Source organism: Nyctereutes procyonoides, unplaced genomic scaffold (assembly GCF_905146905.1).
Source record: "Nyctereutes procyonoides isolate TBG_1078 unplaced genomic scaffold, NYPRO_anot_genome, whole genome shotgun sequence".
Taxonomy (NCBI): domain Eukaryota; kingdom Metazoa; phylum Chordata; class Mammalia; order Carnivora; family Canidae; genus Nyctereutes; species Nyctereutes procyonoides.
Genome location: NW_026575034.1, coordinates 3,401,185 through 3,419,963, shown reverse-complemented (window position 1 = coordinate 3,419,963; position 18,779 = coordinate 3,401,185). Strand labels below are relative to the sequence as shown.

Below are 18,779 nucleotides of genomic sequence, written 5' to 3'. Positions count from 1 at the left end.
CCGACGATGGTACCTTCCATCTGGCCCTCTCCCATGGCTTCACACCCAGTAAGTCTCACAATACTTATTGGAAGAAGAAACACCTTCTCTTTGTCGAAAGTGGTGGAACTGATAACAAGTGGAGTTGCTACAACGTGAAGTTACATTATGTTGTCACTGGTGGGTCTGAAAATAGAACCAGAATGCAGCTTGGGACCATGCCTCCGACAAAATTAAGACATTGTTCTGGATCCAAAATGGCATCCCTTTCATACAAATCCTCTAGCGTCACATGCCTGATGCTGACGTCACATGTAGGGAATTTGTTGCCATAAGTGAAATCCATTAACAGCAGGTTCCGAGTTCGAAACAGGATATAAATTGGATTTAGGTTTTGTCTCCCCACAGGAGCATGGGTACGCTAAGAAACAAATATTTGATTAATAATAAAATAAATAGCATCATGGTTAATATTATTTGAGGATGATATAATGAAACTCTTTAGAAATACAATGGAATTTGATAGCTGGAAAACTTCCCTATAGTTGATACCATCTGTTTCAATATTATGCTGGAAGAGAAATCGAGGGATCATTTTCCTGAACGCTGACAATTACTTAACAGAAGCTTATATTTTTTCCTACATCATGTCATATTGTAATATTACAATATGACCTTCTTCATTTAACAATAAGTTTATGGAGAGATTAAGTGCCCCATTTCGTTGCTAAGGACGTTCTACTACAATGCCCTCTTTTAAGTAGAAGTTGTGACATAGCACATACACGTATGCAGGTGTACATACTTGCACACGTGCCAAAATAAACGGAGAGCCAAGGAAGGTTGTAAAACCCTGATTTAACAAACACGATAAATCACATGCAAGCTTTAATTCAACAACAGCCCTCTAACACATGTTGCATTCCTAGCTACACATTTACATGAACACGTTTGCTTAGTAAATGTCCTTATAAAGACAGAAGATCAACATACAGCTGATGCTGAGGCCTCTCTCATTGTGGGAAGAAGTAAGAGGTATCTATGGATACCTGAACCAATCGAAAAATAATCAGAAAGCCCGCTGACATCCTCAAGAGATGTGTTCATAATAAGATCTTAGATTTCATGTTTAAAATCCATTGAATTTTGGAATAAATTCTATCTAATTAATCATAATGATAACTCAATCCAAATTTTTATTTTTTAAAATAAAAGCCTCGGGATCCCTGGGTGGCGCAGCGGTTTGGCACCTGCCTTTGGCCCAGGGCACGATCCTGGAGACCTGGGATCGAATCCCCCGTCGGGCTCCCGGTGCATTGAGCCTGCTTCTCCCTCTGCCTATGTCTCTGCCTCTCTCTCTCTCTCTCTCTGTGACTATCATAAATAAATTAAAAAAATTAAATTAAATTAAAAAAATAAAAGCCTCATGTTTACAAGAAATTTTTAATTTATATCTTTTTCTCAATGACCTCAAATGACCATAGATAGTTTTCTATTCTAATTTTTTTGTTGGTGTTGGAAGTATGACAAGATAACAAACACTTCCAGATAAAATATAAAGGATAATATTCTGAGGTAGAACAGAAGTAGATTTAAAGATAAAATGGAACAATTGAAATTTTACAACAGAGAAGAGTTTATGCAATACATTTTTTAAAAGATATAAGTATAAAAGACTAATATGAGAGTCATATTTTAAAATACCATTTTTTAATAATGCACTGGAAATTATGTCTTTTGGAAATATTTACATATACAGTGAGGTAAGGTAGGCAAAGTCATTCTGTGTTGCTTGACACTTGGTAGGGCTCAATAACTATAATAATATGGTAACTATAATGATTTTTATTTAGACATTATAGAAATGAAAGCTTTGGCATCTTTGTGAACAGAAATTGAAATGGCTCCAGTCCAAGCGTGGAAACACCTGTATTGAATTAGTTTGTGTCTATACCTTGGCACATAGTAGTTGCTCAGTAAATAGCAATTGAATGAAAAGTGAAATAATTCTTCTCCAATTTTAATTGATTTTTTCCCCAACAGAGACGCTTTCCCTAGTCATCCTTTATTGACCTGTTTTAACCTCCTTTCCCTGCATGATTTTACCCACAGCAGTTAAATCACTTAGCATACCCTGCGCCTTATTTTTGTTGTTTATTGTCTGTTCCTGTACTAGAAAGCTTGTGAAAGCAAACATTTTTGGCAATTTAAAGCAATTAAGAAAGCTTTCTCCACAGAGGTAGAATAATTCCTTCTACTGACTACATGCTCAGTAAGTGTGTAAGTGAATAAACTAAATGAGTGAGGCGGTATATAAGCAAATAATATAACCAACAATAACCCCCCCCCAAAGTGAATATACTAAGTATAAGACATCTGCAAGCTCACTTTTATTCTACCTCGAATATTCTTCTAATTGATGGCTCCTTCTGATATGAAATCCGCTTTGTTTTTCACTTAAAGATACTTCCTGGGCATCTTTGTATGATTGTACACGTACATCGTTAAGCAGTTTACTTGAGCAGGAGATAAGGGATGGGGGCCAGACGACAAAAAGAGCTGATTTTAACTAGGAGTTCATAATATTCTCTTATACCAGGTGAGGGTGTAGGTGCTACGGCACACAGTGTAAGTGGGTAGGTGCGGTTGGGGGGGATAATTTCCTCTGGATACTTTACTCTTAATGATGAGGTGGACGGCAAAACTGCAATTGGGAGTGATGAGAGTGTATGTACTGGATGTTAAAAGAGAAAAGAGAAGGTGCGACAGCATGGCACAGGTCCCCTCAAATCATTAATTTAAGACAAATCAACTCACGAGCATCCCTGTGTTTTTCTCCAGTGATGTTGGCGTGTATGAGTACAGACAGACAGTAGATGGAGTGTTGTTTTTACCTAGGGTCATGTTCAAACTATGAGTTTATAACAAACTGAGACGAGCTAGAGCCCTGAGGATGTGTGCGGGTGAGTGAATATTATTAGAATCATAAAGAAGAGAGTGAGAGCCCCGGGGATGAGAGGACAGTCAAAATATGATGGGGTTGAGGATTGAAAAATCTTGGTCAAGGGTCAGTGGATTGAAAAATCTGGGTCAAGGAGTTGTTGGAGCTTATAGGGAGTGAACTAGAAGGATGGAGGTGATAATCGAAGATTTTAGACAGTGCAGTCATTGATCATAAGTGTGCTGTGGGAGTGGGTGAGTGACATAGAGTAGGAGGAGACAACTTTGAAGATAGAGCCGAGGTCCTGGCAAGATTGTATCTACTGCAATTTCCAAGAATTGTTTTAGGAATCGTGTTGAAAAGAGTTAACACTAAGCTAAGGGTTTAAAGATCTTGGCCAAGCCGGGGAAGAGAGCCCAGGGAGTGGTAGGTGACTTCCACAAGGACAGGTAGCAGGAAGTTCGGACTGACAACGTGAGACCCACATCTGTGAATGAGGAGGGAGAGGAAAGGTCTCGAGCGGCAATGAGGAGCCAGAAGTTGGCCACCTCATCTTCAGCCCAGATCGGCGTGGGAGACAAGGAGCTATTACCTGAGAATGCCACGTGGAAGTTGGGGTCTCGGGGCCATCCCAGCTTTCAGTTAGCGCAAGAGGGCCCCGCGACATAAATTGCAGCTGATGACTGAGCGCAAGAGATACAGTGAAAGTATCCCCAAGTATGAGGAAAGAGAGGGGGATGCTCACAAGGGCCATCTGTTTCCCTGAAACTAGAGGATCAAAAGGGTTAAGGGATGATCTGGAAATCCTGGTCTTCTCAAAAGAGCTGCTATGAACAGAACTAAGGCTCAGTGGTTTAGCGCTGCCTTCAGCCCAGGGCGTGATCCTGGGGTCCTGGGATCGAGTCCCACGTCGGGCTCCCTGCCAGGAGCCTGCTTCTCCCTGTGCCTGTGTCTCTGCCTCTCTCTCTCATGTCTCATGAATAAATTAATAAAATCTTAAAAAAAATAAAATAAAAGGAGCTCCATGACCTAGCCCTGATGGACCCAGCTGTGAGTAATAACAGGAGGAACTGGTGTGCGTGCTTTGGATGCGGCCGTGAGGGCATCTTGCTAAGGTGGGAGCTCTGGGCTCCCTCTAGACTGCTGCTCACAGAAGAATCCTGAAGCGAGGCCTCCTCCGATTCCTGGCACCCACAACAACTGTCGAGCCTGGCAAGTGGCAACCTGCTGGATAATACTAGCGCCCTCCTTAGCAAGGCCATGGCACTCTGGTGCAGCAGGGCCGCACCGCAGATTCCTTCTGTGTGATGGGGCAACGGCTACAGGTCTCCTCCTTTGAGAGCCCTAATTCCAGTCCCCAGTGTAATCTCTTTAGAGGTCCACTGCTCAGCTCATCAGCTCTGCAATTTATTTTCATAGCAACTTGATGAAGTTACAGCGAGGCACAGATATAATAAAATGTCAAAACCGGCAGATCGATAATATAGCTTATTGTGTCACCTTGAGGGAAAGATTGCTTTATTAATGCTTTCCCCCCCAAAAAAAAGTATTAAGGCAGATCATTAGAAAATCCTGACATCTCTATTTTTTTTTTCTGGTTAGAAAGTTAGAATAGCTACAAACACAGTTTGTTTGCTACGACCTTGCAAGGGGCAGAGTGAGGAGAGGACAGGATGCCGAGGCTGGAGGTGGAGGCAGTCTGTACACCCTGAAGAAGGTTCTTGATTTGTTTCTTGGCTCAGAACCCAGGACAGAAGAGAAAGGAAACTTATCCATGACCTGAAGGGGATTTTGAAATCGGGTTCACAGACTGCAAATAACAATGACAAGTGGCTTTCTCATCCATTTAAAGGACGCTAAGCACCTTAAAGACTTTAGAGAGAACAAAGAAAACATGTTATGTTTAACTAAGCTGACAGTTCCTAGAAGCTCTAAGCCATAGAAAAAGAAAGAAATTTTGGTACCAAATCCGGACGGATTCCTTAAAGAAGGACACTTAGGCTTATTGGGAAACCCTCCTTTGAATAAGTATTTGAAACCAGTAGCCCTGCCTTAGGAGTCGGAGTGACCAGGGGTGTGCGGTCAAATTCATCTGGGGCAGGAAACATTTGTTCTTGGACTTTGGTATCATTACCAGTGAAATAGCAATTAAAAAAAAATCATTTCTTGAACATGGAGCTGTTGTGAGGATCTAATGAGTGAACATTAAGCATTAATGTGTGAAACATTGAGCAGAATGGCTGACACGTGTGTGTGACACATGACAGCTGATCATGGGAAGGAGACACACAATTTTGGAAGCCACAAAAATATGAATAGGAAAATGAGGAACGAAAGTAAACAAACTGGGAAAGATCACAAATTTACAAGGTTTAAAAATTTCCCAATACATAAAATCAAAATCCAGAAAAGTAACAATATTTTAATTAGCTAAACTGCCTGCCATCCATATTGCTGTAGTGCTTTTTGTCCTACATTTCTGTGTTTTATGAAATTACCTTTTAATGTGCCAGATTAGAATGTTTTGGAGAGTGTAGGGAAAAGTAATTGTCTTTCTTATTCCTCCAACATGGTTAATTGAAATTCTTTTTTATTGACAGTTTTGAAAAGTTTATTTCAGCTTTATGATCCATTGTTGGTGGTGGTGGTGTGCATTTTTTAAAAGACTTTATTTATTTCAAAGACAGAGAGAGAGAAAGAGAGCAAAGCACGAGTGGGGGGCAGAGGGAGAGAGAGAAGCAGGCTCGCCGCTGAGCAAGGAGCCCGATACAGGACTCGATCCCATACCCCAGGATCATGACCCGAGCCAAAGGCAGATGCCTAACTGACTGAGCCACCCAAGTGCCCCATGTTGTACATTTTCAATATAAATCTGAGAAGATCTCTGATGTGTCTCACATATGAGTTGAAATTATTTTTTTTAAGATTTTATTGATTTATTTGAGTAGGTTACAGGAGGGCCAGAGGGAGAGGGAGAGAATCTCAAGCCGGCTCTGCCTTGAGAGTGAGGCCTGAGCGGGGCTTAACTTCATGACCCTGAGATCATGACTGAGCCGAAATCAAGAGACGGATGCTTAACCGACTGAGCCACCCAGGCGCCTGACGACTTGATGTCTTGACAATAATTTTCTATAGAGTCGCGTCTGGCTCCTGTACTACAGATCTTATTTCTCTTGCTTTATGGGTGCTGGAGACCACAGAACATGCCATCTCTTTCTACAATCCCTGGTCTGGCACCTGAAAGAGTCTGCATATGAAGTAAAAGGGGTGTCCTCAGAATTCGTGGCTATAGGAAGACAGTCCATATTTATCGAACAACTTGTGAAAGTGTCTGCAAACCCACATAGATGGATCTTCCTAAATGCAAACTAAACGTATCCCTGACTCAACACTCGATTAGTCAGCTGTCAAGAACACTCAGGGCCAGCCAACCACCCAGTGTTGAGGAGGTCAGAGGTTCTGGCTGTGTGCACACAGCTTTTAGACACATCAAAACTACACACATACGCAATTCAATCTTTCTTGACAAAGTAAATATTCCCTTGAATTGTGGACCAAGAAGCATTACATTGGCTGCTGCATGTCTGTCTCCACAAATTCAGATATACTGATCTAATAAAAAAAATACTGTTTTCAGACAATTAAGTTATAAGCATGTATCAAATTTTATTAGAATTTTACTGCAGAGGAAAATTCCTTTAAGTGATCAATGCAGGGATGCCTGGGTGGCTCAATGGTTGAGCATCTGCCTTTGGCTCAGGCCATGACCCCGGAGTCCTGGGATCTAGTCCCACATCGGGCTCCCTGCATGGAGCCTGCTTCTCCCTCTCTGTGTGTCTCTCATGAATAAATAAATAAAATCTTTAAAAAAAAATCTATGCAAAGATTTCTGTCTTGGTAGAGGCAGTGTTAATAGAGTGGTTGATAATCATTTTTAGACGCCAAACAACAACAAAAACAGAAAAGATTTATGGTCAAAGAACTTTAGACTGTTGATGCACTGAATGGACAAGCAGCCAAACCGCCCAGAAGTTCTCAATCTCATTTAGGTCTTTTAGAAATATGAGAAGAAAGAAAAAGAAAGAAGGAAGAAGAAAGAAGGAAGAAGAAAGAAGAAAGAAAGAAAGAAAGAGAAAGAAAAAGAAAGAAAGAAAGAAAGAAAGAAAGAAAGAAAGAAAGAAAGAAAGAAGAAAGAGAAAAAGAAAGAAAGAAAGAAAGAAGAAAGAAAGAAAAAGAAAGAAAGAAAGAAAGAAAGAAAGAAAGAAAGAAAGAAAGAAAGAAAGAAAGAAAGAAAGATGCTTAAACATTTCATCTGTGATGTTAATTTCTTCCCGGAAAGACATTGCAAATTATATAGCTCGGAAAGTTCTATCCCAAACCACATTAGGAGTAATTCTTTTTTTGGGGGGGGTGGGGGCACAGAAAAAGGTCAGCATTTGGATCTGGATTTGAATTTCAGCCAAATATCTTCCTCAGGTTATTTAATCTCCAAGACCTTCAATTTGCGTATCAACTGAATGAGATTAATAATCTTGTATTTTACCTGGATTGTTGTGGAAATGATACTGTTAGAAATAACTAGAACAAAGTCTGGGATGTTGTAGGTGCACAGTAAAGGCTCGTTCTCTTCTTCTTCTTCAGGAATATGATGCAACTCATTTTCACCTTTTTTCTGCTTTTCTGCTTCTCTCACTCATTTTCACCACTTTCGGTAGGAATAGACAACTGTGCTCTCAAAAACAGTAAGCTCTGAATCGAATTATTTACTTTAGAAGCAGTTTTACGACCTTAAATACAAAAGAAGGGAAAAGGACAACCTAAATCATTGGCTAGGTTATGGGCAGAAGAAAGTATGCAGAAACTGAGCAATACTGAATTTGTGGAACAATTAAAATATGAATAAATGTCAATAGATTTCTTTTTCCTGCAGGAAGATATACAATATGTTTAAATTTTATGAAGTATATTTTATATTGTGTATCTCTTATGCAGCAGAAACCAAGAACTTTGTCTATATAAAGTTTCCTACGTACAACAACGAACAGAATGTCAGAAAAAAAAACAGGTTATTGTAATTTGTTATACTGTCATAATATAATTTATTATATTATAATGAATTAAGCATTAGACCACTTACAAACTGCACCTCACTTAATTCACTCAATGCCCCTATAAAGATGATTTTACTCTTGTCGCTGTACGTTGTGAAACTGGAGGGTTCTCATTACGTAGACTTTAGTCAAGGCATTTGTCACCCGATTAGGAAAGGTTTAGGCAGCTTTCAAACCCAGAACATTCCTACGCCAAGCCATGTTCTTCTTCCAGCAGCGCACTGCCTTTCCTAAATGTTTTGTTTTGCTTTGTTGTTATGTTTTGTTTTGTTTTTTTGAGGATCGCTGTGACTTGATCAAGGAGGTAAGTTGTATTGTGTTTATTATAAAAGCGAAGCTAGTCGTTTCCTTGATAGCGGCTGCCACTCACCTGTGGTGCCAAGTACGGGTGTCATGGGCCCGCACCCACTCCCAGAGGGCGGCCTCCAAGGCGGAAGGGCCCACATTTGGCAGTGGTCAGGGCCCTGGCACCGGCCGGTCGGAAGGAACGCAGCCCTAGTTTTGGAGCACTTGGTGGGAGGCCGTGCTGTTCAGGGGTGATGGGGACAGGTATCCAGGTATCCACCCTGTCCTGGTGAAGCTTTCCTGGGAAGGACAGACCAGCGCGGGGCAGGGCAAGGCAAGCCAGGGACTCCCTTTTTCAGTCGTGAATTAGCAACCAGTGTGGCCGTACCCTTGAGCGTCGGCCTCATACCTGCCCTAAATGCGCTGTTCAAGAACAACCTGGGACGGAATTAGCAACATCTTAATAATGACAGCTGTTTATCAACGGGGACATTGTAGGTGACTCGGAGGTTCTTCTTCATAGTTTTAATTCATTCACTCGGCGTACATGTACTGAAGCCCTCCTCTAGGACAGGCGCTCCTAGGCCCCTGTGCTTCGGAAGGGAACCCGACAAAGGTGCTGCTCCAGTTATTTTTACTGGTGTTTCTACATTTGTAATCAGAAAAGGTTCAACGGACTCAGAGAACTTAAGTCTGTCAAATAGTTGGACGGTAAGATTGAAGAAAGGGCCTCAGAAAAACTAATCCTGTGCTTAAAAGGCTACGTTACATTTTACAAAAATTCCTGGCAGAAGCTGACAAGCTTTTATTTGAGCGGACTCCAGTGCCACAGGGAGTGACAAGGGTCCGCTTGCAAGGGACTCTGCGCATCAAGGTTCAGAGTCTGCTCTGGTCGAGATTGTCCTGAGACTTCTCACTGTATTCTAATATAACGTCATGCTGTCTCTGTGTGGCTTCTTACTTTTAAATGAATTTCAAAAAAAAAAAAAAAAAAAAGAATTTCCCCAAGGGGGAAAAACTATCCAGCCTGATTTTAGGGACTGGTGAGGATTTTCAGCAAATTAGGGTTCAAATGCTGGCCTTCCCGCCTATTTCGAACCTAAATGTCTGCTGTTTACCTTACCGTTGGATGTGGTTAGGGAGGAAGGAGAGGAGGGAAACTGGAAGGCAAGCGCCACAGAGACTGCATGTCCTTAGACAAGGAGGAAATTTCACAAGCCTGGCAAGTCTGGACTAACCGGCTCCCGGGGCGCTTGTGTCAAGCAGCCTTCAGCCCAAATACTCCAAATCTGTCGCTGGCTTCACTCATCTTTCAGCCTTTTATATTGGTTAGTCTGCTTTATATGGAGGGGAGGAACTCCATTAATTACATTTTTGTAAGGTGCTAATGGGGAAGAACAAAAAAAAAAAAAGAAGAAAAGAAAGAAAGAAGGTGGCTGTCCCTGGGCAACGTCAAGTGTTCCACGTTGGCGGCCCTCCTGCCGACCGTAGGACCTGTTCTGTGGGGTTTCTGTTTCTACCTCACGCAGAGTGAGGTTGCAACACTGTGTGGGCAAAGGCACATTATGCTTCAGGACGTTGCTGAAAATAAATCTGGGGGATGGAAGAAAGTCTCTGGTGGTGCTTGGGTGTTCCCTGCGCTGGCAATCGCAGAGGCCATCCTCCCACAAACTGTTGTTTCAGCCGGGTCTTCTTCCAAGGAGGCTTTACATCTTCATGTCTTCGGGTGAAAACAATACTTGGACTTCCCTTCTGTTCTCCGAATTCAGACATATTAACTCCATTTGGGTCTGGCATTGCTCTGCTTCCCCTGCCCCACCCCCAGGAGCCCCACCCTGCGGTGGTCAGCAACGTCGCTGTCAAGACGTTGAAGCGATGGTCGTGCACCTCTAGCGGGCACTTGGCCAGGAGTTAGAGGCCCCCTCACGGGATCCCACTCAATAATTCAGCTTGACGTAGCAGTTCTTGACTATGTGGGTGTGCCAAGCACTAAAAACAAAGGAGAACCTAACTTCAAAACCTAACTTCAAGGGCAGGACAAAGCAAATGCAGGAGAAAAGTGAGGTGAAGTGTGGTAGATGCTTTGGCAGGTTTCTAGAAGGCCAGTGTTGCTTATCAACCACTCGGGGCCTTGTTATCTATACATTTGAAATAAATAATTTGGGGGCGCCTGGGTGGCTCCGTCGGTTGAGTGTCTGCCTTCAGCTCAGATCACGTTCCCGGGGTCCTGGGATCGAGTCCTGCATCGGGCTCCCTGCTCAGTGGGGAGTCTGCTTCTCCCTCTCCCTCTGCCCCCTCCCCCTTCTTGTGTGTGTTCTTTCTCTCTCAAATAAATAAATAAAATCTTTTAAAAAAAGAAGAATAACTTGGAACAAACTACATATAGAATCTAACCTCTTTGAGGGGCGCCTGGGTGGTTCAGTCAGTTAAGCTTCTGACTCTTGATCTTGGCTCAGGTCTCAGTCTCAGGGTCATGAGTTCAAGCCCTGTATTATTGGGCTCCACACTGGGCACAGAGCTTACTAAAAAAAAAAAAAAAAAAAAAAAAAAAAAAAAAAAAAAGTTTAACCTCTTTGAGATGCATAACTTTATGATTTGGTCACTCTGTGCTGTTGACTTTGGATCACGTAGAAAAGCCATTGGAAATGGACATGAGGGGGGAACCTGGGTGGCTCAGTGGTTGAGCATCTACGTTGGGCTCAGATTCCAGGGTCCTGGGATCGAGTTCCACATTGGGATCCCTGTACAGAGCCTGCTTCTCCCCCCGCCTGTGTCTCTCCTCTCTCTCTTTCATGTCTCATGAATAAATAAATAAAATCTTTAAAAAAAAAAGAAGTAGACTATAATAAATGGAAGTTCAAGATGCAACACGTGCATCTTTGTTGTTCTATCTATGGCAAGAAAGAAGCCCCTTCATCTTGACTTCTAAGGCCTAACATGGTCCTGATGTTTATAGATAATTCCCTTGATACCCAGCATAGCAAGATGTCTCAAACTCATCTTTTGTAGTCTGAGAGGCAGGAGTAAGAAAACAAATACAATGTACAGTTGCCAAGGGACAGAAGTGTGCAGTGTCATCCTCAGCTTTTCCAGCATAGTCCTCTCACCTCCGTGACTCATTGTGAAAGCTGGCTTTCCCCCGATATCAAAATGCTCCTCCCCAGTGCAGGCCTCTTGTCCTCCGACCCCATCTCCAACCCAGTTTCACCGGACCAAGGGGAAGAGTTGATTCACCGCATACACGAAGAGGTCAAAAGAAGGTAGGTGGCTTGTATTTCTTGTACAATCACCGTGTCCTTTGTGGGGAATCCAAGTGCTCCATGATCTGTTTCCGCAGACAGCTAGCATGGACACCTGGGCATATATGCAGCTGGGCGCCCCGCGTGCATAGCTGTCACACGTCTGATCCCCCAGCTACTTGTCATGCATACACGACAAGTGGACACCTGTACTCTGTACTCAGTATATACTATAAATGTCTATGACCCCACCTACACCCCTATTTATAGTGACACATCCCTCTAAGTGAAATGGCTTTCCCTCTCTACGTCTTCCGTTTTTAAAAATTTTATTTTATTTTATTTAAATTCAATTTGCCAACATAGAGTATGACACCCAGTGCTCATCCTATAGAGTGCCCTCCTCAGTGCCCGTGCACCTTCATTTTTAAAGCATTTTCACTTTTGCATTAGGGCCGTTTAATATGCCCCCCGTCCTCTTTACCATCTCACGGTCTCTGTCACCCTGCTCATCCTGAGCCATCGTGTCTCTGTCCTTCCACGTTACTTCATGCCAGACTTTTCGCCACCAATTACAATAAAATGACTAAAGTTTGCTTGTCACTTTCATGATTTATGACATCCTTTTTTTTTTTTTTAAGTCATTGATTCATGGAGCCCTTCAAAGATTCCTCTTTCTTCTTGAAATTCCTATTTCCATCTTTCAGTCCCGAACTAGAGGCCAGCTCAACCCCTTTTCTCATCCTCTGCCACCAGGAAAGGGGTCCAGTTCAGAGAATGATTCTGGAAGAACAGAGTCACTGAATTGGGGCCTTGAAGCCTTTAGTCTCTCCATCTCACATTTCTGTCACTTGCAACCTACTACCATTTAGGGCACAAAGGGTGGGCCAGTGGGACAAACCTTGCTGATGACTCAGGGCAGTGTGGTGGTTTATGTGATTATGAATTATTGGAACTCGAGTGCATTTAGATGCACTGAGCACTTAGCAGTTCAGAGTAAGGCCCAGCCTTTCCTACTGCATTTATGCGAGGCCACACGTGTCCCCCCCCCCCGAGAGGACCTTGAGGCCACTTCCACTGGATGCTTCTGCTCCACCCTGCTTGTCAGGTCTTGCTGTATATAAAACCATTTCCTCTTTCCATGGCTCCTTGATGTCGTTGTGTCAGGGTGCTGTGCAGGCCTCCTTAATGCTCAGCGTAGTCTTCAGGTCCAGTCTAATCCCCCAAGTTCATAATTTGGGTTTGCATCTGCCCCGAAACTGTCTGTGTGACGAGATGCGGTCTTCCCAGCATCCCACCTCCTTGTGTGGTCCTCACTGCAAGCTCAGAGCCTCCTGCTGTAAACCTGGGGGGAGCTACCGGGTTGCCATAAGGTTCCAGGCCGTTGATATTATTAATCACTTGGTATTTTCAAAGTTATTTACTTTCTAAAATCTGGTATTTGAGGTATAATTTACATAGAGTGAAATCTACAGATTCTCGGTGTATTTCGGTCACCCTTGAAAAATGACCTAAACTTGTAGCGCCACCTCTCCTGCTAAAATATGGAATATTTCCATCACCTTCGGTGGTTTCCTAATGCCACCTGCCAGTCACCACAGCCCTAGAAGCAACTACTATTCTAATTTTCTAACTTAGCTACTTTTATTATTGATTTTATTTGTATTAAGTTTAGTAGGTATTAGTAAGTGTACAAAATTTCCTTCCTTCTTTGATGTTCGGCATGCTGATAATTTAATGTTTTTTTTAAAGATTTTATTTATTTATTCATGAGAAACACACAGAGAGAAAGGCAGAGACACAAGCAGAGGGAGAAGCAGGTTCCTCGCAGGGAGCCCGAACTGGGACTTGATCCTGGGACTCCAGGATCACGTCCTGGGTCGAAGGCTGGCGCTAAACCGCGGAGCCACCCAGGGATCCCCTTTAATGGGTTTTTTTTAGACAGAAAGAGTAGTGGGTAGAGGCAAAGGGAGAGGGAGAGAATCCCAAGCAGGTTCTACACTCAGTGCAGAGCCTGACAAAGGGCTCCATCTCATGACCCTGAGATCATGACCTAAGCCCAAATCAAGAGTTGGTGGCCTGAGCCACGCAGGTGCCCCAGCATACTGATACATTACTCCACATGCCCTCTTTCTAATTAAAACAAAATTTTAAGTGAGAATATTGATTCATTTGAGAGTTTAAATGATCTGTGAATAAAATAAGTGTATCTCAAGCTGAGAATGGATTTTTAACACAAAGCCTCGTGTATTATTGAAATTTAAAGTAAAAACATTTGTGAGCATTTGGGCGCCTGATGGCTCAGTCCGTTAGGCATCTGCCTTCATTCAGCTCAGGTCATGATCCCAGGAGCCCACGTCAGGCTCCTTGCTCAGCCGGGAGCCTGCTGCTCCCCCTGCTGGTGCTCTCCCTCCCTGTCAAATAAAGAAAATCTTAAAAAAAAAAAAAAAAAAAAAGGTAAAATTACACCAAAGCCAGTTTTCAGGCTCACAAAACCCAGATTTCCTTCATTTCTTAGATTTTCTGGGAGATGCTTCTAGGCAAAGTTTATTCTGGAAAGATAAATGAAGAAATGACCACGTGACACATTGGAATTTGAAACCTTGGCCTAGATCAGTGATAATTAGAATTTTATTGCATATTCCGCATGGATTGTACGAAAGACTTTACGCCCCAGGCTTTTAATCACTGCATGTTATAGTTGCTTATTTAGCACAGTGCTTTTTTCTTCTTCAGTTTTCCTTTCATAATTATTTCTCTGTGTCTCTTCTTCAATATACTTCCTCTATGTTCCACTTATTTTTTAAGTTCTAGATCATAACGATGATTATGGCCAACTCTCTTTTATGGCAGATACAGTATTTGGAAAACCTCGTTTGTCTTCCTGTCAGTGGATCTTGGCTATCTCGATTCTTTTAGCCTTATCTCCTCTTTAAAGACTACAGAAAATCAGTAGGTAGCACGTATAGTAGGCCTGGGGGGGGGGGAATTAAAAATATGAAGACCGTCTGGACAATAATTAGCAAGAGTTTCTATCCTGACTCTGCCATTTATTGGCTATATGATCTTAGACCCAGTACGTTTATATCTTTGTTTCAAAAATCTGATGACGGTAACTCCTGCCATATCTGCTGGTGTTATGAAAGTGACAAAATTAAATCATATGTGAGAGGCACTTTGTACATTTTGAAGACTGATAAAAATGTAACGTAACGCGATTATGAACCTTGCGTTTTCTAACCACTATGAGGGCTGATTTCTACTTATAAAGGAAAAAGAACAAAACCTCAGAATCAGCTTCCCCTGGCCTTCTTTTGCATGGAAGGCAGGAGGAGAGTAACCACGGACAGAGAAGAAGCGCTCACTCCTTTGCTCTGCGCTGCTTATGGTGATGGTGGTATTTTCCCAAAAGCATGTGTTTCTAGGTTTCCAGTATAATCCTTCCTTCATTATAACTCTCACTCCAATGTAAGTTAACTTTATTTAGATAACTGTCTACTTGATAAGGAGATCCTTGAGGTTAGAGTGCCTTGCCCAAAATAAGAACAGCAAGTGGATGGATGGGTGGGAAGATGTTTGGATGGATGGATGGATGGATGGATGGATGAATAATTTTTAAGAATGCACCTGTGAGGTCTTAATGACGTCCGCAAAGTCTTGAATGCTGTAATATTTCTTATTAAAAAGAAAGCAATCTTTCTCTTAACAGTTGGCACAGGAAATCCAGTTAATGGTTCAGGCATTCCTTTACTTTTTCCATTGAGTCCTCTCTAGTCCATGCTGAGCTCACCTAGGATATTCATCCAAGAGTGTCTTCTCTGGTCTTTTTCCTTTCTTCTCCTTTCACCGTAACCTTGTGCACTTTCTCTCTCTCTCTCTCTCTCTCTCTCTCTCTCTCCCACACCATCCCTCTCTGGGTCCTAGAGTAGTATGATCTAGTCTTTATTGTCATTTCTGGCTGGGGAAGCCTTTCTTTAGGTCTTTTATATGATTTTGAATAAGCATATACAAGTCAAAGGAACAATATATATTCAGCTCACTAATAGAGCATCACTTTGATGGGCCAGGCTAGCAAAGGTCTATGCTTGTTTAATCTGTTAAAAAAAATTACTCTCTAGGAGTTCATGCTGACTGCAGTGTTCAGAGACAGGGAGGATAGGATGTGGGAAAGACAGAAGTCCAATTATATAAATTAAATACAAATTTAATCTATTTTAATGATTTAATAATATGGTAGAAATGCATTAATCCAAAAAAGAAAAGCAATGATGATAGAATGTGATGTGGTTGGGTAAAGAATAATAATAATAACAACAACAACAACATTATTATTGTCTATAGCCACAGTCTTCTTGGAGTTTTGGAAAAGGAGAAGAAGTACCCTGACTTATACTTGGGACCTTATTGAATGGGAAGAAGAGGAGGTAAGATGTTAGGAAACCAGGAGACAGGAAAACTGGAATAACATGATGTGGAAAACTATTCACTGTCCTTAGCATCCAAGCTGGAAGCAGCTAAATAGCATTTAGGTTTTCCTTTGATGTTTTTTACTAACGAGATTTCTATTTCATGAAGTTAAGCGAAATAATTGATGAAGTAATGTAATTTTTTTCAAAGCACTTCCACAATCTTTCCTAAAATTACAGTAGTGGAAAATTGTGTTGATGAAAATAGAGTTTAGGGTTTATTTAGAAAATAATTTGCATTTTATTTTTTTTTAAAGTTATTTCTTTTCCAAGACTTGTTTTAAAAGTAAGCCAAAATCCAGGAATTTTGTTCCAACTCCTGGGTGATTTTTTTTTTAATTTATGTCTACCTAATAGGTAGGTAACTTTAGTTTCTCTTACAGGAAACACTCCGTCCCCAGTTTGAAGCCAAGTATTATAAGATGGAGAGAGTGAATCCCATCAGTGGAAAACCTGAGCCACATCAGCCTTCCTCAGACAAAATCACTCGTCTTCTTGTTTCTATCTCAGGAATATTCTTCATGGTAAAGTACAAACATCAATTTCAGAATGTCGTGGGATTCCGCATTTAAAAGGAAGTTCTAAAAAAAAAAAAGAAAGAAAGTTCTAATATCGTCTCATTGTGTGACCCTCAGGGTCAAACCATATCCAGTTCAGTACCTTCAACACATACTATTAAACAAAATTAAAATCATGGAAAGCCATAGAGTGATTACAAAGAGAATTTGGGCATATCTTTAAATAAAACACTCTTTGGAAGAAACAAAAATTATCTAAGGTAAAATGGAAATTATATGAGTTTTCCCTGATTAATTAAAACTATGCATTCCACTTAAAAGTGGAAATCTGAACAGTTTAAATCTTGTACTATGTATTTTGGCTCTCACATGACTCAATTCCTTAAAGGAAAAAAATGGATTTTTTTTCATCCTTTCTTGGAAAAATAAATTCCTTTCGCTCCGAGGAGTGTGTGGGGCAGTATATTGGTCTAGGGTATTGCTTTTGTTTTGTGAATTATGCAAAATACGGACATCTTCTCTGGTCTTCCATATTGCAGATTTCTTTGGTGATCACTGCAGTGTTTGCTGTTGTGGTCTATCGCCTGGTTGTCATGGAACAGTTTGCATCATTCAAGTGGAATTTCATCAAACAACACTGGCAGTTTGCAACATCAGCTGCTGCTGTCTGTATCAATTTTGTAATCATCATGGCACTGAATCTTGTAAGTGTCTACAGTTTTCAAAAGGTGAAAAGGCATGGGTAGGGGAGAGGTCTGTGCTTCCTTCATGCTTGGATTGTATTTCTAGGAAGCCAAATGAGCCCAACCCACATTTTCATCAATGACAACCTAGTTTAGTGAAAAAAAAAGTCATCTGTGTGGTTTGGATGATGGATTTTTATTAAAATCAATAACAGTTGTATTGTCTTCCTTGTCCTTTGAGTTTACAGTCTTGGTTAGTGAAAACTTCTATTCACTGAGGGTCTAGTGTGTGCTAGTAAAAGTGCTATGCTCTTTTCATTCAGTTAAGGGATTTTTTGATCCAAAAATTATTTCAAAAAACTGAACCTCAGTGGAGAATCTGTTACAAAGGTATAAGAAAATCTCTTTGAAATAGAAGGTTTGTTATTTCCAAGGCCTCCTGTGAAATAGAAAATAGACGGCTACTCCATTTTCTTTCTCTAGGTCTAAGCATTTTTCTCCTTCCTTTCTTCCTGCCTGCCTTCCTCCATCATTCCCTCCTTCCTTCCATCCTTTCTCTTCCTCCTTTTTTCTTTTTCTTTCTTTCTTTCTTTCTTTCTTTCTTTCTTTCTTTCTTTCTTTCTTCTTTCTTCATTTTGAAACTATGAGGAATAACAATAAAATGTTAACAACGGTCATCTCTCAGTAGTCAGATAATATTGGATTTAATGTAACTTTTTTTTTTGGTCCTTGCAAATGTTTATCTCTATGTAGGCTTTGATTTATGATCAGAAAAGAATAACCTTTATTTTTAAAACGTTCTACTATGATGTAAAATTTGGAATAAGTTAGAAATGAATGGAATGTACTTTATTTCTACTTTATATATGAGTCACCCATAAAACCACAGCCACCTAGGTAGCAGCTTTGACTCACTTTTTAAATTCGCTCTTTCACCAGGTAGAGAAAAGGTTTCCCAGTGGCCCAGCGGCATTCCAGAACGTGTGCGTGCACGCATGCACACACTCACTATTCCTGTGTGTGCGCCCTGCCCTCCTAATACTGCCCAGGCTCTCATCACTTTGTGATGCCAGTTCCTCAACTTGGTGTCCTGATAAAAAGCAGTGGACATTGGACACAGGCAAAGCAAAGATTAGCACTCAATCTGTGTGATCTCACCATACCACATAACATCTCTGAATTCTAATCTTTGGCATTTCAAATACCAACATTTTATTTTTTCCCTTTCTTTTCATCTTTAAATCATAGAGTTTGTGTATTAATCTTCAGTATCCATTGGTATAGAAATGCCAAGGATCTTTTCTATGGGCTTTCTAAATTCTTCGGACCACACCTGCAGTGATTTATTCATAATTTTTCACCTTTTTTGTTTAATTGTTACCTATTACCCTTTCATACATGTTTAAGTACTTGGAGTTGTCTGTAGAAATAGAATCACATCTAAGATGTTGTATTATGTCTTTTGATTAAATATAAGAAAAGTTGAAATATTTAATTTGTTCATGGAAAAATCATACCACTGTGCTAATTTTCAGCAGTCTTACTTGTTTTTTTAAT

At 41.0% G+C, this 18,779-nt stretch overlaps 1 protein-coding gene across 4 annotated transcripts in view; it reads left to right on the top strand.

Annotated features, from left to right (window-relative positions):
- ANO3 (anoctamin 3) overlaps positions 1-18,779 on the top strand; it is a 372,459-nt gene that overhangs the window by 317,132 nt on the left and 36,548 nt on the right. For all 4 annotated transcript variants that reach the window (XM_055317544.1, XM_055317542.1, XM_055317541.1 and 1 more), the window contains 3 exons: positions 15,897-15,979; positions 16,405-16,545; positions 17,079-17,243. In XM_055317544.1, coding sequence (XP_055173519.1) covers positions 15,897-15,979; positions 16,405-16,545; positions 17,079-17,243 — 389 coding nt within the window. The remainder of the gene's footprint in view (positions 1-15,896; positions 15,980-16,404; positions 16,546-17,078; positions 17,244-18,779) is intronic.